Source organism: Misgurnus anguillicaudatus, chromosome 17 (assembly GCF_027580225.2).
Source record: "Misgurnus anguillicaudatus chromosome 17, ASM2758022v2, whole genome shotgun sequence".
In the NCBI taxonomy this organism is placed as follows: domain Eukaryota; kingdom Metazoa; phylum Chordata; class Actinopteri; order Cypriniformes; family Cobitidae; genus Misgurnus; species Misgurnus anguillicaudatus.
In genome coordinates, this window is record NC_073353.2 from 41,794,683 (window position 1) to 41,819,076 (window position 24,394).

At 36.2% G+C, this 24,394-nt stretch overlaps 2 protein-coding genes across 3 annotated transcripts; one reads left to right on the forward strand and one right to left on the reverse strand.

Annotated features, from left to right (window-relative positions):
- Positions 1–240: 240 nt before the first annotated feature.
- klhl41a (kelch-like family member 41a) lies at positions 241–5,617 on the forward strand. The gene is made up of 6 exons (XM_055215228.2): positions 241–1,659; positions 1,798–1,955; positions 4,403–4,510; positions 4,599–4,784; positions 5,022–5,168; positions 5,273–5,617. Exons 1-6 carry the CDS (start codon positions 571–573, stop codon positions 5,382–5,384), a joined length of 1,800 nt encoding a protein of 599 aa, XP_055071203.1. The 5' UTR covers positions 241–570; the 3' UTR covers positions 5,385–5,617.
- Positions 5,582–24,260, reverse strand: fastkd1 (FAST kinase domains 1). Of its 2 annotated transcripts, none has more exons than XM_055215227.2 (15): positions 23,969–24,260; positions 23,206–23,633; positions 22,914–22,982; positions 22,477–22,602; positions 21,541–21,939; positions 21,186–21,296; positions 14,938–15,069; positions 12,036–12,522; positions 11,752–11,866; positions 11,516–11,644; positions 9,447–9,578; positions 7,336–7,449; positions 7,080–7,224; positions 6,233–6,347; positions 5,582–5,885 (listed from the first exon to the last, which is right to left on the reverse strand). In XM_055215227.2, exons 2-15 carry the CDS (start codon positions 23,538–23,540, stop codon positions 5,793–5,795), a joined length of 2,502 nt encoding a protein of 833 aa, XP_055071202.1. In that variant the 5' UTR covers positions 23,541–23,633; positions 23,969–24,260; the 3' UTR covers positions 5,582–5,792. The 2 variants fall into 2 exon arrangements, with proteins under 2 accessions (XP_055071202.1, XP_055071201.1); XM_055215226.2 differs by having other exon boundaries at positions 23,206–23,658.
- Between the last annotated feature and the right edge of the window lie 134 nt (positions 24,261–24,394).

Genomic DNA, 24,394 nt, shown 5'->3' on the forward strand with positions numbered 1-24,394 from the left:
GTAAATAATGTTTTTTTTTCTTTGTAAAACAGCGTACAACATGAAGATAGTAAATGATTTAAGGTGACAGAGTTTCTATTCTGGAGTAAACTCTTTCTTTAAATAGATATCCTGACATGAATGATTGGCACACGAGTGAGTCACAGTATTAGTCAGATGTTTTCAAAAGTGCATGGTACAAATGACGCGACAATCAAAACAGGGGTAATGATGCCCCCCCTTCAAACACACACACATGCATTTAGACCCTTCTAGACATCTGTTCAGTTCCTCGACTGACACCTCATACCCCATTTAACACCAACCCATCAAACCCTTTAACAAAACAAATCTCTGACCTCTGAGTGTGTCCAAGTTTCACAGTTGTCTTTTTCAGTCTTTGACAGCTGCCTGATGCTCTGTGATCTCCTGTACGGTCAGCTCAAATTCTTTCTGTTACTATGGAGGGTCTAAATTTAGAGGGACGAGCTTAAATTGCAGGGGGCTTGTGTTGGAGCTCTACTCTTATATCAGAGACGGCAAGACGAGAGGAAGTACCACATCCTCTTCGAGACCCGAAACCACTGAGATATGGACCCTGTGGGTTTGAAGGAGGACCTGAAGCTCTTTCAGAGCACCCTGCTCCAGGATGGTTTGAAGGACCTTCTGAAGGAGAACAAATTTGTCGATTGCGTTCTGAAGGTTGGAGATAGAAGCCTTCCCTGTCACAAGCTCATCATGGCTGCTTGTAGTCCTTACTTCAGAGAGCTTTACTTCTCTGAAGATGGGATGGAAATTAAGGACTCCAACAGGGAAGTTGTGCTGGAGGAGGTGGATCCTACCATCATGGATATGGTGGTGAATTATCTCTATTCCGCAGAGATCGAGATCACGGATGAAAACGTGCAAGATGTGTTTGCGATTGCTAACAGATTTCAAATACCATCCTTGTTTACTGTTTGTGTCAACTTCCTGCAAAACAAGTTGTCGTTGGGTAACTGCTTAGCGATCTTCAGAATGGGACTCGCCTTAAACTGCCCAAGACTCGCAGTGTCTGCCAGGGACTTCATAGCTGAACGCTTCGAGACTTTAGCTAAAGACGAGGACTTTCTTGAGTTCGAAGCCCCTGAATTGTTTGCTATCATTGGATGTGACGCTCTGAACGTGGAGAGGGAAGAGGTCGTGTTTGAGCTGTTGATGAAATGGGTCAGGAAGAACAAGGAGAACCGAACGAAAGTTTTGGCCGACGCCTTCGACCACATCCGCTTCCGACTGCTGCCGGAGAAATATTTCAAGGATAAAGTGGAAAAGGATGACATTATAAAGGCCGACCCTGAGCTTGTGAAAAAGCTGAAGGTCCTCAAAGATGCTTTTGCTGGAAAACTTCCACCGAAAAAAGAGAAGGGGGAAGGAGAAGATGGGGAGAAAGTGTTGCCTAGTTATCTGAATGACAACAAGAGGCTCGGTATGTACGCCAAGGATCTCATCCTCATGATCAACGATACGGCAGCTGTGGCCTATGATGCGAATGAAAACGAATGTTTCCTGGCGGCGATAGCGGAGCAGATACCTCGAAATCATGTTAGCATCACGACAAAGAAGAACTTGCTGTACATTATAGGAGGATTGTTGGTTGATGAAGAAAACAAAGAGTCACCGCTGATGTGCTACTTCTATCAGGTTACACATTTATACTTTTATACATTGATACTTTTATCCAAAGAAACTTACTAATATCATTCCTTTATTTTGAAATCAAATCTGAAATTGAACTTTCCATCCGTTGGTAACTGGTTTCAAATGTTACCTGTTCTGTAGCTGGATAAACATTCTCCAAACTGGATAGCCCTTCCTCCTATGCCATCACCCAGATGTCTGTTCGCCATTGGAGAGTTTGAAAATCTTCTGTTTGCAGTCGCTGGTAAAGACCTGCAGACCGGCGAGTCTCTCGACTCAGTATTATGTTACGATATTGAGTAAGTTTTTCTGTTTTTTTTATATATTCCTGCCACCTTCCTATTGCAAAATAAAATATAAATAATATAATATGTGTCTACATAATGATATACATAATTATTATTATTAGTAGTAGTTTATTTATGTATAAAAGATGTCTAAATACACATTTTTATTGTTGTTAATATAATAATAATAATAATAATGATATTTTTTATTTAATAATCAAATAATAAAAGTTTTGTCTAAGTTTTGTGGTAATAAACATTATTATTATTATTTGTTTTATGATGTCAAAACAAAAATATAATGTTTGGCTTAATTTTTAATACACATTATTTAGGTTATTTATTAAACATGTCTAAACAAATAATAAAATGTTAGTCTAAATAGCAATAAACATTATTATTATTAATCGTTTTATTTATTGATCATGTCTAAATAAATAATAAAATGTTAGTCTAAATAGCAATACAAATTATTATTATTAATTGTTTTTTATTGATCATGTCTAAACAAATAATAAAATGTCAGGCTTAATTCCAGTACACATTATTATTAGTAGTATTATTGGTTATTTATTTAACATGTCTAAACAAACAATAAAATGTTAGTCTAAATAGCAATAAAAAATGTTATTATTAATCGGTTTATTTATTGATCATGTCTAAATAAATAATAAAATGTTAGTCTAAATAGCAATAAAAAAGTATTATTATTAATTGTTTTTTATTGATCATGTCTAAACAAATAATAACATGTTTGGCTTAATTCCAGTACACATTATTATTAGTAGTATTATTGGTTATTTATTAAACATGTCTAAACAAACAATAAAATGTTAGTCTAAATAGCAATAAACATTATTATTATTAATCGTTTTATTTATTGATCATGTCTAAACAACTAAATAAAATGTTAGTCTAAATAGCAATACAAATTATTATTATTAATTGTTTTTTTATTGATCATGTCTAAACAAATAATAACATGTTTGGCTTAATTCCAGTACACATTATTATTAGTTATTTATTAAACATGTCTAAACAAACAATAAAATGTTAGTCTAAAGAGCAATAAACATTATTGTTATTAATCGTTTTATTTATTGATCATGTCTAAACAACTAAATAAAATGTTAGTCTAAATAGCAATACAAATTATTATTATTAATTGTTTTTTATTGATCATGTCTAAACAAATAATAACATGTTTGGATTAATTCCAGTACACATTATTATTAGTTGTTTAATAAAAATGTCTAAACAAATAATAACATGTTTGGATTAATTCCAGTACACATTATTATTAGTAGTATTATTGGTTATTTATTAAACATGTCTAAACAAACAATAAAATGTTAGTCTAAATAGCAATAAACATTATTATTATTAATCGTTTTATTTATTGATCATGTCTAAACAACTAAATAAAATGTTAGTCTAAATAGCAATACAAATTATTATTATTAATTGTTTTTTATTGATCATGTCTAAACAAATAATAACATGTTTGGATTAATTCCAGTACACATTATTATTAGTAGTATTATTGGTTATTTATTAAACATGTCTAAACAAACAATAAAATGTTAGTCTAAATAGCAATAAACATTATTATTATTAATCGTTTTATTTATTGATCATGTCTAAACAACTAAATAAAATGTTAGTCTAAATAGCAATACAAATTATTATTATAATTTGTTTATTTATTAATCACATCTAAACAAATAATAAAATGTTTGGCTTAATTCCAGTACACATTGTTGTTGTTATTATTAGTATTATATTATTTATTAAACATGTCTAAGCAATAATAAAAGGTTTGTCTAAATAGCAATAAATACTATTGTTATTCATTTGTTTATTTATTAAACATGTCTAAACAAATAATAAAAGGTTTGTCTAAATAGCAATAAATACTATTATTATAATTTGTTTATTTATTAATCACATCTAAACAAACAATAAAATGTTTGGCTTAATTCCAGTACACATTGTTGTTGTTATTATTAGTATTATATTATTTATTAAACATGTCTAAACAATAATAAAAGGTTTGTCTAAATAGCAATAAATACTATTATTATTAATTTATTTATTAAACATGTCTAAACAAATAATAAAAGGTTTGTCTAAATAGCAATAAATACTATTATTATAATTTGTTTATTTATTAATCACATCTAAACAAACAATAAAATGTTTGGCTTAATTCCAGTACACATTGTTGTTGTTATTATTAGTATTATATTATTTATTAAACATGTCTAAACAATAATAAAAGGTTTGTCTAAATAGCAATAAATACTATTATTATTAATTTATTTATTAAACATGTCTAAACAAATAATAAAAGGTTTGTCTAAATAGCAATAAATACTATTATTATAATTTGTTTATTTATTAATCACATCTAAACAAATAATAAAATGTTTGTCTAAACAATTTTCTGTTCTTGGCAGAAAGATGAAATGGCTGGAGACCAAAAAACTGCCCTTAAAGATTCACGGTCACAGTGTGATCTCACAGAACGGACTCGTTTACTGCATAGGAGGAAAAACAGACGAAAATAAACATTTCAGCTATATATATATGCATTATATCTCAAATACATAGACTGTTATTTAGTTTCATTGCATGTTTTTGTCTTCATAACAGTAAAACCATCAACAAGATGTTTGCATACAACCACAAGAAGTCTGAATGGAAAGAGCTGGCGGCCATGAAGACATCAAGATCCATGTTCGGTGCCGTGGTGCACAAAGGAAAGATCATTGTGATTGGAGGGGTTAATGAAGACGGACTCTTAGCCTCATGTGAAGCGTACGACTTTGGAACAAACAAGTATGTATTCATTTGATTTTAACATCATCTATGAACCAATTAGGGTACAATTGCTAGGTTTTCATTTAGAAGTAAATAAAATCTAAGGACAAAAGTGCCAGTAATTGTCATCTACATGTTCACTTAATTGTGACACTGTGACAAAACGACTTGAACTACTGTTAGTTTAATACTAATCCAGTATATAATGGGAACGTAAAAAAATTAGACTAGTTGATCTGTATTTTTTCCCATCAGATGGGAGACGTTCGCTGAGTTTCCTCAGGAGAGAAGCTCTGTGAATCTGGTGAGCACGAATGGTTTGCTTTATGGTGTTGGTGGTTTCGCTATAATGGAGAATGAAAACAAAGAATGCGTCCCTTCAGAAATCACAGACATCTGGGAGTGAGTTTCTGCTTCCTTACATGAGTTTTGTCTATTGCCATTATTTATAATTCTGGTAAAACTTGTTATTGCCATAAAATCAATTGTCAAATGTTTTTTTACAGGTATGAAGAGGATAAGAAACAGTGGTCTGGGATGATAAGAGAGATGCGATACGCTGCTGGTGCTTCCTGTGTTTCTATGAGACTCAATGCAGCCAAGATGCCAAAACTTTAAGAACTGAATCTTTGTGTGACTATAATTTTAAAGCGTAAAGTCTTGATTTTTATTGTACACACTTTGTGTTAATCAGGAAATTAGAAAATATTATTTTTGTGTCCTTTTATGAATAAGGAAATAGCTTTAAAGCATTTATAGAGCTGAAGATATCAAATTTAAATTTATTGTTTTTCATCCATACATTTTTATAAAAAAAAAAACATGTAACAATAAATACATTTAAATCCAAACACTATGATTTCATCATTGTGTGTGTAAATAGTTACAGAATAATATTTCATTTATTTATAACAAATAACGGTATAAAACATGACTGCAGTGCATCTCTGTCACAGTTCAGTTGAATGTTATCTCCTATAGAAGAAATACTGTAGTTTCAATCTCCTGTCATGTCATGTAGATGTCTCATGGTAATTCTGTGAATATTTTCCTTCTTAAATATTCTCTCCATGCATCTTCTGTGGAAAGCTCCATTGAATTCCATTCAAAGTGAGGAATCTGTAGGAATTCATCTTATTAGCAAAAATACACTTCATTTATTTACACGTACGCTTGTATATCAAAAGAAATATTTCGGCTTTGCTCCTAAACCTCTATCTACTACCTATAAAAACAGCTACCTTTAATATTTTAAAAGATAATGTTTTACACTCATAGACGTCACACAAGTTTCATTCATCTTGTAAAGCATACAGGAAGAGTCGACAATCAATTTTAATTTAAGTTACTGTATTTAACATTTGACAGTTGCTTTTATCCAAACCAATGAACAGAGTTACATGATACACATTTGATCAGTACGTGTGTTCCCTTGGATCAAACCTAAGAAAAAGTATTATTCTGACCTGTAATACATGATATCCTAAAATCTCTAGATGTCTCTTCCTCATCGTGGCATCCCCTTTCATTTGCCGGGAATTTTTGCAGAAGGATTTGGCATCCAAAAAATCCAAGGCAATGCTAGACAGAAGCAGAGGAAATCTTTGACTTTGTCAAGTAAAAATTTGCCGTTTAATCATTGATTTCAAAGTCGACATTAAATGGAAGTTGCGACTGTCTTTATTTTCCTATCGTGACGCATAAACGAGTAAAAAAAACGTTTCTGAAACAAGGAAAAATGTAAGATGGGACTTAATATCCTCCATCGGGAAATGAATGGATTGTTGGAAGTTTGCCGTTGCTAACAAAACAGTAGGACAGGGTTTTTCAAACTGGGGTTTGGAAACCCTCTGGTGGTTCGCAGGGGAATTGCAGGGCGTTTGTGAGTTGTTGAAAAAATGTATCAATTATAATTAAATAATAAAATGTAAATAATGTCAAAATAAAAAAATCTAAATATTACCAAAAATATACATTTTATTTGCTTATCATCTGACCATTAAACAACACTTGCAACTGAGAACTCTTGCAATATGAACAAATACGTTTTATGTAGCAATACAAATAAATGTTTTTGAAGTTAAACATTCAAATGTGCTAATAAATTATTTAAATATTTACTTAAAATTACTTACAAGAAGAGACTTTTATTATTATTACTGTTATATTATTTTCAGTTTTTAAATATTTAGAAAAAAGTTTTAATTGATATTACAAACCATCACAGTAAATACCGAAAACCACAATAGTTAGCAAATTATCGCAATTCTCTTCAATACCACGCAGCCATAATCTACAGGTCACATGACATACCGCCGGGCACCGGGCGGCAGCTCTGATCTCTCTCTGTCGGCAGGTTTAGATTCCCACTGCACTTTACCGTTCTCATTGATCTGCAGTGGACTCGACTCGCCGTACGGTATCGGCTGAAGGTTACGGTCAAGGATAAACTCAAAATCTGATTGAAAAAATATTACAGTTACTCTTTTTCTTCTAATAGCATGTAAGGGAAAGAGCATATCCAACATATCCAATCTATGATGGTAATTTGTGATGGTTTAAAACTCACCAACAGTATAGAAGTAAGGAGTCAAGACTCCCACCCTGGCACAGCTGATGGAACCGAGCACTCCACCGAGCATCTTATGAATCTGCTGTTGAGCGGCACTTATGGAGCTATTGGCTAGTATTAAGAAGAGAATCATATCATTAATTAAATTAAATTAAATTTATTTTTTATTTATATTTTAATTTATAACCCTAACCCTAACATTATGTTGGATGACTTTGCTTTATTATTAGAGCTGAGAGGACCCACAGAACTGCACTTATGTCACAATATTTACTTAAAGGATAAGTCAATTTTCTTTAAAAAAAAAAATCCAGATAATTTACTTACCACCATGTCATCCAAAATGTTGATTTTCTTTGTTCAGTCGAGAAGAAATTATGTTTTTTTGAGGAAAACATTCCAGGATTTTTCTCCTTTTAATGGACTTTTATGGACCCCAACACGTAACAGTTTTAATGCAGTTTAAAATTGCAGTTTCAAAGGCCTCTAAATGATCCCAAACGAGGCATATGGGTCTTATCTAGTGAAAAATTGTCATTTTTGACAATAAAAAATATGCACTTTTAAACCACAACTTCTCGTCTATTTCTGTTCCTGTGACGTGCCAACATAAGAAAAATCCTGGAATGTTTTCCTCAAAAAAACATAATTTCTTCTCGACTGAACAAAGACACACATCAACATTTTGGATGACATGGTGGGGAGTAAATTATCTGTATTTATTTTTAAGAAAATGGACTAATCCTTTAACCTTATCCCATCCCAAACAGATATAATTTTTTTTCTTCAGTTAAACACAAATGACATATTTTCAACCGAAATTCCTTCATGTTATGATCTCATTGGTTCTTGTCTGTCACATGAAAAAACATGCATACGTCAACTAGTCACAAGACGCGAGAACCAACGAGACTCAATGTTACTGACGTGCCGCCATATTTAAATTGACCTCGCTGATCTGTGGCTGTATCGATTACTAAACTCACAAGTGTATTGTTTGGATTTTATTACAGCGTTTTAATATAAAATGTGACCACAAAACCAGTTATAAGGGTCATTTTCTTTTAACTGAAAGTTGAATAAATAAGCTTGACATTGATGTATAGTCTGTTAGGATAGGACAACATTTGGCCGAGATACAAATATTTATAAATCTGAGGGTGCAAAAAAAATCAAAATATTGAGAAAATCACCTTTAAAGTTGTCCAAATAAAGTCCTTAGCTACACATATTACTAATGATAATTTTTTTTAAATATATATTTACGATAGGACATTTACAAAATATCTTCATGCACATGATCTTAACTTAACATCCTAATGATTTTTGGCATAAAAACTATAATTTTGACCCATACAATGCATTGTTGGCTATTGTTACAATTATACCCGTGCAACTTATAACTGGTCCAGGGTCACAAAAAATTCAGGTTCAATTGAAAAAAGATAGTGATATACATCTGGGATGACATGAGGGTGAGTAAATGATGAGATTTTTGGTAAACTACTGACATGAAAATCTGACTTTTTCCATGTTTAAGATTGGGTCTTCAGTGCTTCTATCAACCTAGAAAATGTGAAAAAGATCAACCCAGTAACTTAGTTTTGGCAAACCATTCTCTACAAGCACGAAAAAATAGGTTGTTGAAATTTGGCTTCCCTTATGATCTCATAAGGAGCTCTTATTATAATAATACCACCCCTTAATCTGCACTATCCAATCACAGCACTGCCATTTAGTGCAGAGAAAAGCACAATTGAGTTTTAATTGCAACAAACCACCATCATTGTGATCAGTGTTTGAATTTCATCAGCTCATTTGCATTTTAAAGGACACACCTAAAATGGCACATTTTTGCACACACCTACACAGTGGCAATTTTAAAATGCTATAATAAATTATTCATATGGTATTTTGAGCTAAAACTTCACATATGTACTCTGGGGACATCAAAGATTTATTTGACATTTAAAAAAAGTCTTGTGACATGGCCCCTTTAATCTCTCTGCTAATGACCTGATGTTGCAGTGCTTTGGGTCCCCCAGACCAAAGTTAAAAAGCACTTATGTAGATATACAGTAACACTATGATTAATGTGATGTGTTTACCTCTCTTCTGCAGCTGTGTACAGTAGCGCTCATGAAACCAGGGCACCTGAAACTCTGGGCACTCCAGACACACGGCCCGATTCAGCTCCATCAGTCGGAGACGCACGCGCATGTTCAGAGCATCCGGCAAGGCTGTCAGTATCAAGAATAACAAAACATGTAGATCTATATTTTCAGACTTTCACGAGTCTTAAGAGTTAGTTATCAGGTGGACTAGACTTCAAAACAAAGTTAAAGCATTACTCCACTTTCATAAAAAAATGTAGACAATTTACTCACCCCCATTTCATCCAAGATGCTTATGTCTGTCTTTGTTTACTCGAAAAGAAATTAAGTTTTTTGAGGAAAACATTCCAGGATTTTTCTTCATATATTGGACTTTAGTGTTCCTCAACAGTTTACAGGTTCAGTGCAGCTTCAAAGTGCTCTTAACGATCCCAGCCGAGGCATAAGAGTCTTATCTAGGGAAACGATCGTCATTTTGCCAAAAAAAAAATACATTTGACTTTTAACCACAACTTCTCGTCTTGCACTAGCAGTGTGATGTGCCAGCGTGACCTTATGTAATCATGTCGAAAGGTCATGTATGACGTACGCAAAACTACTGCTCCAGTGTTTACAAGTGTGGAGAAAGAGGAGCGTTCAGATGTTGTTGTATGCTTAACTCTTTCCCTGCCAGCGTTTTAAAAAAAAGTTGCCAGTCAGCGCCAGCATTTTTCATGATTTTCACAAAGGTTTAATGCCTTCCAGAAAATGTTTTTCTTTAAATAGATAAACATACAATATATCAAAAGAAAGAACAGACCCTCTGCAATTTCTCTTAATTGACGAGTTAATATTAAAGGTGCAGTGTGTATTTTTTAGAAGGATCTCTTGACATAAATGCAAAATATTATACAAAACTATATGATCAGGGGTGTATAAAGACCTTTCATAAAGAACCGTTATGGTTTTATTACCTTAGAATGAGATGTTTTTATCTACATACACCGAGGGTCCCTTTACATGGAAGTCGCCATTTTGTGCCACCATGTTTCTACAGAAGCCCTTAACAGACAAACTTTTTTCCCCATGATGACATGTTTGTCCGGTGGCGGCTAACGTAGCTTCTCTATGCGTTTCAAAAGCGAGGGGTGAGCAGTGGACTGAGCCATTGGTTGCAATGCGCAACCTCACCACTTTAATGGCACCTTTAATGTCTTTGTGTCCGTTTATCGTTTAAAATAGTCCACAAGTATGTGTTTCACTTACGTAACGCATGACCTTTCAACGTGATCATGTAATACGTAAGGTCGTGGTGGCGCGTCACACAACAAAGACGAGAAGTTGTAGTTTAAACGCACATATTTTTTATTTTTGGGGGGCAAAAATTACGATAATTTTGCTAGATACGACCCTTTTTTGGGATCGTTTAGAGCTATTTGAAGCTGCAATGAAATGCAAAACATTGAGGTCCACTAAATGGAGAAAAATCCTGGAATGTTTACCTCAAAAAGCGTAATTGTTTTCGACTGAAGAAAGACAAACATCTTCACTGCAAAAAATGATTTAAGAAAAAACATTTTTAATATTTTTGACTTGTTTTCTGTAAAACAAACAAAAAAATTAAATTAAGATGCTTTTTCTTGATGAGCAAAAATAAAAAAATAAGTCTAGTTTTTAGACCAAAAATATCAAATTTAAGTGATTTTGTGCATAAAACAAGCAAGGTGATCTGCCAATGGGGCAAGCAAGAAAATATTTAACATTTTTCTTAAACACCAAGTCCAAGAAAAATTCAAGAAAAACTTGCTCACCCAATTGGCAGTTTTCTTTGCTTGTTTTATGCACAAAATCACTTAAATTTGATATTTTTGGTCTAAAAACTACACTTATTTTCTTGGGTCGTTTTGCTCATCAAGAAAAAGCATCTTAATTTAACATTTTTTAGATATTTTTACTGAAAGAACATTTTTTTTTGAAAATCATTTTTTTGCAGTGTTGAATGACATGGGGGTGAATAAAAAAAAAAAATTATGAAAGTAGTCCAGCTACACAAAACAATGTGTTTTATTAAAATTTCAACATACTCTCCAGCTGGGCATCCAACCTGGCAAGGAAGTCCACATTGAAGATCTCTCTGATCACTTCTTCAGGGAAATAATCAGCCATGGCCAATGCATAAGCCAGAAGAACCAGAAGGTGTGGATCAAATGAACCTGTTCGAATCAGTAACAAACTTCAATACATTTCTGTACCTCCACACAAATTAAACAATTTACAAATGTTGATGCATTTATGAAAAGAACATGGAGAAAGTTCTTACTAATATGTGGAGTGAAATGTTGAACGCAAACATCAAGAAACTCTTCTGATCCTGACGGGTCATAGTTCAGCACAGCGAAAGGCAGCAAAGCGGCATACGTTGCAGAATAATGAATCTGTTTGGATAACACAACACAGATTAATGTAATCTAACCCAATGCTTTTGTAAAAGTTTATAAAATCTCAGTAAAATCAATTTCTCTGTGAAGACTCGATCAATAAGTTACTGATCGCTAATACCACTGTAACCAGCTTTAAACAAACATTTCGGACGATTGCCCCGACCTTCTCTATATTTTCAATCATCACACCAGCGATGCGGTCCAGCAGCGGGGTACAGAGGTAGTTCGTCCGAGTCAGATAAACGGCCAGCTCGGGTATGTTGGTCCAGGATATCTGATCAATTAGTCTCTGCATGGTGACCATGGATTGCTCTAGCAACATTTCTTCAAACCATTCCCCCGACAAGTACTTCACTTCCTCCAGCACAACCTCCAGTCGATCGAACTGATGGAGCCGCTCGTGTCCGCACCGGTTCAGGGTCTGAAGGAGCCGGACGTACTTGCTGGGTGTGTTGTGGCGGTACGAGGGGTCATTGCGAATCCACTTGGCGACGACCATGGCGAACGTGTTGAGGTCGTTCAGGTTGCACTGCGGAATCACGGCATTTACACGGGACAGGACGCCCTCATCGAGACGGGAAGAAGGGAGCATAGACAGAACCCGGGTTAGCATGGTCACCTCATAGGGGTAGACACTGTGCTGAAGATACCTGGTGGGCACGTGAGCATATTGAGTTTTACAAGATTTACATGTGCAACATAAATGAGTTTGCATAAATGTAGTTAATGTAGATGTTAAAGGATTATTGCACTTTTTATAAAAAAATTCCGATTTTTTTACTCACCCTCATGTAATCCAAGATTATTATTTCTTCATTCGAAAAGAAAGTTTTTTGAGGAAAACAGGTTTCAATGCTGTTTAAAATAATTTTTATCCTGGAATGTTCATAGACTAATAAGAAATGTGTATTTTGTGTGTTTGCGTATTTATGCATTTTCATTGTTTATGTACTTGGTTTTCTTTTCTTAACTGTAAAGCACTTTGAACTGCATTAATTTGTTTGGAAATAAGTGCTATATAAATAAAAATGTGATTGATTTAAAATTGCAGTTTCAATGTAGCTTCAAAGGGCTCTAAAGAATTCCAACCGAGGCAGAAGGGTCTTATCTAGCAAAACGATCGCCATTTTTGCAACTAGCCGTCATGCACTAGCCGTGTGATGCGCCAGCGCAACCCTACGTATTACGTAATCACGTCGAAAGGTCACGTGCTACATATGTGAAACGCACACTTGCGGACCATTTTAAACAATAAACTGACACAAAGACATTAATTAAGCAATATCGCTTGAGTAGGAGTGTGATATAGCTCTATATCATCACGGCTGTGATTAGGCCGAGTGATGATACAGCCGTGATGATATAGAGCTATATCACACGACTCCGAGAGCGATATTGCTTTTATACAACAGTTCGACGGCACACGTTTGAAAAACGAAAACTAGAAAACAACAACGGAGTTATCTTAAAAGCCTCTTTGTTTGAGAACTACTACTTCCGCCACGGATTTGACACTTTCGGCTGCTTTGAAGCTCATAACAACTCAATGGACGGAAAAGCCGTTACTTTATATTACCGTTTCTTGGTCACAAAGGGTAGTTTTAAGATTAGTTCAGTCGAGAATGTATATGTATTATATTTAAATCTACAGTCGATTAGTAAAGATAGCACCTGTTTGAACGTTTGCTTAGTGAGATTCGGTACGTATGAGAACCAAAGCATGAGCGGACGTCAGTGTTCACTCGCCCCGCTGACCACCGCCCTCTCTGGGCTACATCTCTGACAGGGATTCCCTGGCTCTCATGTCGGCCTTGTTTGTTTTTTTGGCACGAAGTAAAAGTGAATAAAACTATACTTGTATAATGTTACTATTGCGTTCCCATTTACTCTTAACGCGATACGAGCACTCGATTATTATTAAACTTTGTTCTTGTCAGTACTATATAAAACTGTTTTTTTAAGTGTCAGAGAGAATGTCTTTGCATGCTGCTTATAAAGTGGCGATATCTCATAACATGTTTTAATAGTCACGTCGCGATTAAATAAATGATCAATGTCCACATTTAAAATCTGCGGTGCTTACCTGCTGTTTCACGGTGTTTTCGCGTTCTGATAAGAGATATTGCTCCAGAAAAAAATACTTTACATTCCTCTTTTCAAGTGTCCACACGATGTGACAAGACATTAATCCCATTAGCTTTAACGTAACATCCAAGAGCGCTGATATTTGACGGAATAATAACTTCCGATTGGGATTCACACACTGATTCACGAGCTCGTGAACTAATGAGACACACGGAGTGATTCAAATCAGCGCGTTTGTGTGTGTCCGTGTGTGTGGGCAGTCTTTCCATTCAGAGATGAGCCTGTTTAGAGGACCTCCATTCATTAGGTGGCGGAATGATACGAGAGGTGAAGCGGTTACTGTGCCGTTATCAGTAGAATATTGCACGCCTCTTAGCCAATCAGATTCGAGAACCAGAAAGAACTGTTGTATAATTAGTATTATTCCACAAACAACAACATCTGAACGTTCCTTTCTCCACACTTGTAAACACTGGGGCGGTAGTTTAGCAAAAGTCATGGGTGACCTTTTGATGCGATTACACAATACCTAAGGTCGCGCCGGCGCATCAAACGGCCAGTGCATGACGAAAAGTTGTGGTTAAGTCAAAGTTTTTTTTTTTTTGCAAAAAAGACAATCGTTCGCTATATAAGACCCTTATGCCTCGGTTGGGATCATTTAGAGCCCTTTGAAATGGTACTGAAACTGTAAACTGTTGTGGTCCAATAAAGCCTATTAAATTAAGAAAAATCCTGGAATGTTTTCCTCAAAAAAAAAAAAAAAAGTAACTTCTCAACTGAACAAAGAAAGACACAAATGTATTGGATAGCATGGGGGTGAGTAAATTATTAGGATGAAAGGACAAACAGAAGAACTAATGGTATTACTGGTTCACATGATGTATTGAGACACCATTTTTGTTTTTATTGACATCTGATTAAATGACGACAGATTTTTTGGGACAAACTATTCCTTTATTGAAAGATTTTGTGTCACTCACAGCAGCAGTTTGGTTCTCAGTCTGGAGAAGATCTCTGGATTCTGGCAGTGTAGCAGAATAAGAGTCTGTGTTATCCGAGCGATCTCTACTGCCCGATATGTCTCCAGATTCTTAAAGATAATTCCTGCCATCCTTTTAAAAACAGATAAAACTTGTATTAATGCAAACCTGTTTATGCACAGATACTAAAGTTTTCATTCATTTGTTATTAACAGTCTAAACATTTGGTTTTATCAATGAATAATAAATGATAAAGTAAAGATTTTTTCATTACAGAGAGGCTGTATGTAAAACTGTAAAAACTGTTTTAACAACCAAAATTCACAAAACTAAAGTGTGATTCATGGTCCCCCGTAGGCTGTGCGTAGACAGATGTGCAGCTCTCCAAAAATCTGCTGCTTCTTTGGGTTTGGTTTAAAATGGTGTATACACTAGGGATGCCACAATTCTCAATATAATATTGAACCGTTCGGTTCGACTCCCACCGACAAGAACCAAAAATTGTATTGAACTGTGGACAAACTGTATTGTTGCATCCCTAGTATACACCATGATATGCCTGGTGTGGACATTGCCTACTAGTGATCCGCATGTGTAAGTGCATGTCAAAGCAAACAACAATGCCTAAGTATGGATGAAAACCGACGCTTCAAGGTTACCCCGTAGGTCTAATTCTGAAGACTTAAATCATTCAAGTGTAATGAATATATCAGAACAAAATGAGGAACGCCCATAAGCCTTTGCGCCTAAATGTTATGATTTTTTATGGTATAAACTGTAACAACATAAAGAGGCTGTAACATTGACCTCTAGTGTTTGAACTTGGTACCACAGTCTATATAAAAAATATTGAAGATGTTTTTTTCTTCGCTCTTCCTCAAGTTGCCAGACACATACAGGAGTGCAACTGACGATGAAATGCATAAGCTAATTTTTACGTTCGCAATACTTTTGTTGATCGCAAATTACAAACCCACTCAATCTGCAGCTCATGTCTGAAGTTGCATCCACCGAAGGTCGCATTTATGGTCTATTGCAGTCTCATTTAAGCAACGGTGGTGATGACTGGCAACCAAGCTGTCGGAATACAGTATTGGGTAAATTGGCAAAAACAGACATTCTGACCCAGGATCATTTCAAAACATAAAATGACTGCCTACAGCATTGTTTCTTAGAGAAATAGATATGTGAATTTAGCATGTTTTCTTAAATATCTACAAATATATTGTAGTATTTTTTATTTAGTACAGTCAATTTCTTACATACCGCTACATTAAAGTGACACCATGTAATTTTTCAACCTTCATAATAAATTTTCAAGACCCTTGTGATAGTACATCGACTTTAAATAGGTTGAATGACATGTCTACCATAGCCTGACGGGGTCTGTATCGCTTTTACTCGTACTTTAAAACTTAAGGTTTCTGGTAGTAACCAGAGCACAAAAAAACTACAAAATTCGACTGCTTTACGGCATACGTCACTTCCTACACACAATTTATTTTTAATTATGAATTTTGCTGGAGGCTACTTAAGGAGTGTAGAGAGCGACTATTATGTGACTCTGTGGCACCGTGTTAGTGTCACGGACCTTTGACACGGGCGACCCGGGTTCGATTCCCCTTTAAGGCAATTTTTTATATTAACTCATACATTTGATTCATACATAAATGCGATCTTCTTTATTAATGACAGCGATTATCTTGCATATAGTTCCCTGTATTCACGTGTTCACATATTTACCTTTCTTTTTACTGTGTCTATGATATTTACATTACAATCCAGGATGCTATAGCAGTCAAACTTGCTCAAACTCAAACAGTGTAAAACCAAACCCTATTCATTCACCAATCAGATCCGAGCGTTTCTCTCTTCTCTTCTTCCTCATTTGCTGCGTTCCGCTGTCACTCGCGTGACGTATTACAAAGCGGCAGACCTAAACGCATCGGTTTACTTGGATTTGGGGCGACAATTTTCACACAAAAGAGAGAAAAAACGAGCGCCATTGCGGAAAATCCTGGTGGCGAGGGAGAGAGAGACGATGCAACAATATTTGTTTGGAAAAAGGCAAGGAAATACGTCTGGTCGTTTCTGAATTGGAAGGCTGCAGCGTCCGGAGGTCAAATATGCAGGCTGCACACGTCATCAAGCCTGGGTTATTAAGGTAAACTGAGCATTACATTCGCAAGTCATAAGCATACTGCAACAATTTACGATTAACTAAGTATAATAGTCAACTTTATAATTGTTAATATTCTGAAATAAGACAGTCTTGATGACGTATGCAGCTTAGAAATACGACATCCGGAGGCTGCAACCTTCAGATTGAGAAATAGCTTCTGCCACGACGAGTTCCTCATCAGAAAGTTGTAACATGACTGCGTTTCTCCCTGATGCCTCAAAATGTTGATCGTTTAGCATTTTAAATGTTTAGTTTTAGTTTAGTTTTAAGGTTGGCCAGTTCTTTTCCTTTGCAACAGTGCTGCGGCACTTGTGGCCTCTAGGGGCGCTAGGTGTGAAAAATACATGTCTAGCACCCCCTAGTGGCCAAAAAGTTCCGCGGTGTGCCTTTAAATAGTTAATTGAAGATTTTAGAGGCTTAAGCTTTTAGTATTTTCGATGTTGTTTTGTTGTAAATTATCATGTTTGTGGAATCACCATTCACGTAGTTAGTATTTGCTTTGGTATACAGTACTGTGCAAAAGTCTTAGGCCACCATGCCAGAATTAGATTTGTTGTTTTTGCAATGTTAAAGTGATCATATATAATTATTTTTTCAGCCTCTTTAATAGAATACATGCAGAAAATACAGGAAATGTGTATGTAGTATTAAAACTGTATAAAAATGTAAACTGATGTGTCAAGTTTTTAGTGTAAACTCCCCTTCCACTTCCACTTGAGCAATAGTAGGAAACTGTGGGATCTCTTAAACCTAAATTAAATTAAATCCTAATTTCTAATTTTAAAGAAATTAGTATTTTTTCTAATTTTTCTGGTCCGTGTACTTTTGCGTCCATTCATTTTTCTTTTTTAACCAATAAATATAAAAACGAAAAATTTTTAAACTGGTGAAAAGATTATCAAAATACAAAGTTATTCTAATTATTTAATAGTATTTTACAATTGAAAAGCAAATAATTGTAATTTATTTACTTTACTTACACAGTTTTGCTCTTTCACATTAAGGCTTCTTCTGGATGTGAATTCGCAGAGCGCGGCTTTATGCACGTGAACATCACAGCCTTTCTTAGGGCTCAGTCACACCAAAAGCGTTTATGGCAGTTGCAGGCGCCTTTTTTGAATGATATTCTATGGGCAGGGCGCGTTTACGCGCTGTTTATGCGCGCCGAGCGCCTTGCGGTTTTCTGCCGCCTGCCGCGCACTCTTTTTTGAAGGAGCGCTGAGAGCGGAGAAGCGCCCGACGTCATTCGCGTCTTCCATTGTCCAATCGAATGAGGGGAGAGGCGGGCCTTACGTTGTGGTGAGTGAAGTTTACAGTTGCTTTGAAGAACCGGACTCCACTCGCTCACTCTCTCCTGCGTGTTTGTGCACCTCTCACCCTCAAACAAGGTCAGAGCAAGCGCTCTCTTTTTAAAGTTTCTGCTAATAGGACAGGTAACAGCAAAAGAGCGCTCGCGCTTCAATATTTGATTGACAAGACAGCTGATTCGGTGGTTGCTTAGCAATATGAAAAGCCGCGCTGCACTGCTCTTTTTTAAAAAAGGCAGTGCGTCGCGCCTTGCGTTTGCAAGCGTTTAAAGCGCTTTTGGTGTGACTGAGCCCTACTCATTTAGACTATATTAAAACGCGTAGATTATAACTGGCAAGACTGAACATCTACAATGTTTGAAACTATAAATGTTGATTTGTGATAATGGGCTCTATCTTACACCCGGCGCAATGCAGCGCAACAAAAACCTGGTCTAAAGTCTAAAGTCAATAGCGCAATATGTTTTTTTGTTATTTAAAGAGCGCATTAGTAATATGCGCCGAAACGGGACGACAACGCGGGTTTGCTTAACACATAGGATACATGAATGCGCAGCAGCACGAAAACGCTTTTAAATATGAAAGTATTAAGGATTGAATGTGAAAGATTATTATTGAGTCTCTTGGACATAAATGAGGACTAATTATGAGACGTTAGAAGGCACAAAGAGCTGCTTCACCTGCAGCCTGGTAAATAAATGCTTTGCTTTAAACAAATGCATCTGTTTTTAAATGTTTTAAATGCTACCTCACGGATTTATTGTATATGATGACTCTGTACCTGTGGATATGGTGAGATGAGAAACATTTTTAAGTAATGCTTAAAAAAAACTGACGCTGTCCAAGAGCTGAACCTTGCGGAGACTTTGCGGTTTGTAAATTCTTTATCTCCTGTTTGTAACAACGTAACAAATAAAGTATTTTTACAGTACAAACCTTTTCTTACATACTTGTAAATTATTTTTTGATGATATATTGGATAGCCATTTAAAGCAATCAAAAGCCTGCTTTTTTACTTCCATGGGGCAGGTGGCCTTTCTGTGTGGAGTTTCTGCATGTTCTCCCTGTGTCAGCGTGGGTTTACTCCAGGTACTTCGGTTTCCTCCCACAGGCCAAAAACATGCAAGTTAGGCAAATTGGAGATACCAAATTGTCCCTCCCCCAACTTGTGTATAAATCAACTTGTCTGAATAAACTTGTTTATGGATTAGGTTCTCGCCATGAATATAGCCGTAGATGCTGGAATGGCGTTAAGAAATAAAGGAAGAAGAAGATTTTACTTCCATGACTAAATGAAAAACGGCTATTTTCAATCAACAAGCAGTCGGTGGTTCATGCCAATTTGATTGTTTTACATAGAGCCTGATTTGTGAAAATTATATCATATATATAAATAACAAACTACTTTTTTTACCGTTTCAGACGGACGTCGGTCTTTTTTTATACTGCATAATCTCTCTATTTTCGCAGTCCTTACCGTTCACTTTGAACATTTCTCGTTGTGAATGAATGTTGATTTGCGTTTAAATACCTGTGTCTGAACCATAACTTGTTGCGATGACAGATGCGCACAGGCTGAATCTAAAACTAGTCAATTGTTTCTGACTGCAACACTGCATGTTCATTTAAATAGCCGTTAATTATAAAATGTGTATCTGTCTTCCGCATTCACCGGCTTCCCAGCAAGCAATTTTGGCTAAAACAAGGCAAAATTTAGGTTGTCAGTGAAAGTCTAATAGTCTAATAGCCCAAGAGTAGACGATGCGTATGTTTACAACATGTTAAGGAAATTAAAGCAAACACCTTGAACACCTGTTGCTTACATGATGGAATACAGTACTTCTCCAAGTTATTTTGGCAAGCGGGATGTAACCAAATTCAAGGTTATTTAGGGTAGAAGTGTGTTCCTATTGCACATAGCCGGACTATAGAGTCTCGGTTTTTGCTTGCTGTGTTAACATAATTTGACAAAACTTGAAGAAATGTACAAAATGCGTAGAATGATGATGTTTACATGCAAAGCACTGTGATCACTGCCAAAGAAGTCTGAATGTTAAATAGCCAATAATCGCGTTTTTTAATTTTAGTTTTAAATGTATAATAAAGGTGCAAAAATCATAAACAAAAATCTGAAAATACATCAATATTTGTTTTTTTGGGGTAGGATGTTCTAAATACAGTTTGAATTTAAATTTTGAAATTTAATATTGCATTTTAAAAATACAACAACCGTTTATATTTTATTTTTCATATCATGGTTTATAAAGGAAAAATGAATGGACGCAAAAGTATACGGACCTTTTCTCTTTTCCCCCCTCTTTTTTCATTCTGCTCAAAAACGCTCAAGATGTGTTTAGTGCCAAGAAAGGTCACACAGACGATGCCTAAAGGAGACATTTAGTCCTAAAAAATTAAATTTTTAATTTTTTTTGTACACATTTCCTCTATTTTCTGTTTGTATCTTAATAAATAGATAGAAAAATAAATATGAAAAATACAAAGAAAATATTCAAACAAACCTAATAAACTTAGTAGATAGGTTAAACAGAGCAATTGATATTACAAATTATTTATAATTAAATCAAGTGCACTGATCTTCATTGGTTGGAAGAGACATTTCAATCTAAAGTTTTAGTTTTTTTTTTTAAGGCAACCCGTTTCCTCAAATTGTTTAGGTAAATTCAATTTCTCCAGGTTCACGGTCTATAAATGTATTTGAAAGATAAAAGATATTTGAGAGATGATTGCATAGGTTTTACTTGTTTATCAGCTGAAGGTTCCTGCATTGCATCTCTTCCATCGTCTCCATCACACCGAGAGCTTGCTGGGCATTCAACTCATCGGCCAATAGCAGCGCAGTACTCTCTAACCTGCAACACCAATACAACATCACAAATACTGTGATAACATAAAACACAAAACACCAGGAAGAAGGCGAGACATTTACTTCTTATCACATCAGCAAAGTGCAAAAAATGAGTTCAGGGAAAAATGTTCACAATCAGTTTTTTGATATAAACTTTCAATGCAAATCTACCCATACTAGTATGTGCCGTCCGCTTTTAACTTCTGCAATTCTGTGAACATTAATAATGGATGTTTCTGCTTCCTCACCCTTCCCTGATTCCTTGCCCCGCCATGGGTCCTAGAGAAGCGAAGAGTTTGGTGAATGTTGCAGGGTCAGTGCTCGTGTCCACCAGCTCCGTCAATTTCTGCTTAGCAGCCAGTCGGAAGTCACAATTATTGAACTGCATAGACTGATAAAGTCCAAGAATGATGCTGATATGTTCTGCGTCCAGATGAGGGATGTTCTGCAGCAGAATACGGTTACATTTCTCCAGCAGGGGTCGATGGACGTGTCTGATGTTGCGGAGAAACTGCACCACCCTTCTGGGGTTGTTAAAATGAAGCGGGTCCATTTGGTCAAGAAGGGCGTCCGCTTTCTCGATTAGTGCGTCTCGTAATTTGGGCGACACCAGAGACGAAATGCTGATCATTAAGGTGGTGAGCACTCTATAAAGACAAAATCAAAAGCCCTTTTACACAGACATTACGAAAAATGCGTCCGGGATCATTCGATTTTTGGTCGTTTCACACTGCCAATGATTTTCCGGAATGTGTGTGTGCCGTAAAGATTTTTTACATAAAAAGTCCTGCACTCGGTACGTTTTACCACAACTTCTAAAGTTTGCATTTTAGTTTATGACAAGATCATAAGGAGTGTGCAGATTCTGTCATGCTATTGAATGATCTTAGCTTTAGCGTGAATAGTGAAGATCTCCCTAATCTTTGGGTTCACACAAAAGCCTCGCTTCCAATTTTACAGAAATTTTCTGCAACCACAGTGCTGTCTGAATGGGGTTAAAGATAAAATCGCACTTTAACTTAGTATAGGATTAGTTCACCTATACCAGTGCTAGGTCCTGCACAATCTGGATGTCTCTTTGAAGTGGTAACCGTGGCATAAGCAGGAAAATTAACGGCTAATTATTTGAAATTATTTATTTTCCGAATAATTCAATGGCCCATCATCAATTATTTCTTCCTTACCTGGCATCTTGAATGGAGTCCAGCCTCCGACTCACTATATCCGTAATCTGTCCCATCAGCGGACTGTGCTGAAGAAACTGATCGCTTAGACATACAGCAAATTTTGAAAGCGTGGGCATCTGAAACCTGCACAACATGAACGCTTGACTTTACAAACGCCGGGACAGAGATAAAAATGCTTAAACAAGTTAAAAACGGAGTCCACGATGTTTGAAAAACGCGTTGGAAAAGGAGACGGGCCGACTACCAAAACACACTTATAGCCAATCAAATCAAATCAAATGCCGGTTTGCGTATGTGTGGGGCGGGTCTATCAACAGAAGGTCCAGATTTTATTGGGGTAGGGGCGTGTTTGTTTAGGTGATTTCAAATATCAACATTGGCTTTCAAACATCATGGACTCCGCCTTTAATAAATGTCGGAATTTTTTCATGTACCTCTCGAGTCTGTTCCAAGCCTCCGTCACCAACTGCTGAACAAGGGAGTCGTGCTGCTCCACATTCAGCCTTTAAACCAGAAAACATAAATTAATCAAACAATCAAATTGATCAAATCAAAAACATGCAAACCGTCTTAGTCTTGACTTGAGACCAGTCTAACATTTGGACTCTGTCTTGTCTTGGTCTCTAGATATTTTTCAAGACAGGCCGTCAGGACCACAACTGTGTAGATATCACTAAAATGCAACATCACAAAAGAATGAGGTGTCAAAAATGATCTCAAATGTACCTGAGAACATCGTAAAGCATGTTCACCACTGAGCCATCGTCCATCAGACTGATCTTATTTTCAGCCAGAACTCGTAGTGTCAGGAACTGCGGGTGGTTTCGGACATTCTCGACCGTCCGGAGAATCTGTGGTCTTTCCCTCTGAATCTGCCACAGCAGTCCGATAGCACATCCCACGTGTCTCGCAGACAGCTTGGCTTTGTTTCGGTCAACCACATCAAACACCTGGTCTTCTGCGGAGCAGACCTGCAGCTGGTCCAGGACCTGGTCCCGGCTGGCGGCCCCACTGTGAAACAGCCTGCGGGAACCGGCCCGAATCAACCGGAGCCTGAACATGTCAGAAGACGACCACGGTCAGGATGTTCTCCACATACTAGACACCAGACGCACTGCCTCCCAGTAACTCAAGTCAAGATGAGGGGCAAGTTTCTAAAGTGGAGAAGGACAAATGCATCTGTGAAGAAAATGCAACATGACGTCAAGTCAATAGGACACTTATTTCACAATCACATAAACTCAGTGGTTTCACATTTTTTGGACATCACTGAATGTTTTGTATTGTTTTAAGAAAGGCAATTTCAGATGGGTCCTGGTATTTACAGTCTTTCGAAACAACTCTATTGCCATTTATAATTAAAGAGAACATTACATCCAAGGATCGATTCAGACACCTGCAGAGGTCACGCGCTGGGTCATCTAACGTTAACTACATGCGCTATGTGAATACTTATACATCTGAACTCACACACTAAGGTTGACATTACCTTCAACAAGCTGCCATCCCGTAACACACATGTAAACAGAATCCTGAGACTGTTATTAAAGCGCGAGTGATCTGTACTGTAAAGATGCACGTGTTAAAATGCGCATGCGCAGAGGTGAGATAAGTTCTGAGCGCGGGTCCGAGCGGCCGATTATGTTTGGTTTCCAGCAGCTAGACATACATGTGTACATACGGTTTTAGAAACACACGTGAAGGAAAACGAGCAAAACTTGAATGTCATGTAGATGCTGCTGACTTCTAGCTTCACATCCGGTTTAATGACGCGCACAGATAAAAGTCCTGGAGAAAGACTGGATGTCAAAATAAAAGCCAAAGCACAGACAGTATTTAATATGGATGTTTTGCAGGGCAAAGCTAATTATAGTATTGAAACGTTGATTCATTTATATGTTAACATTTATTTACG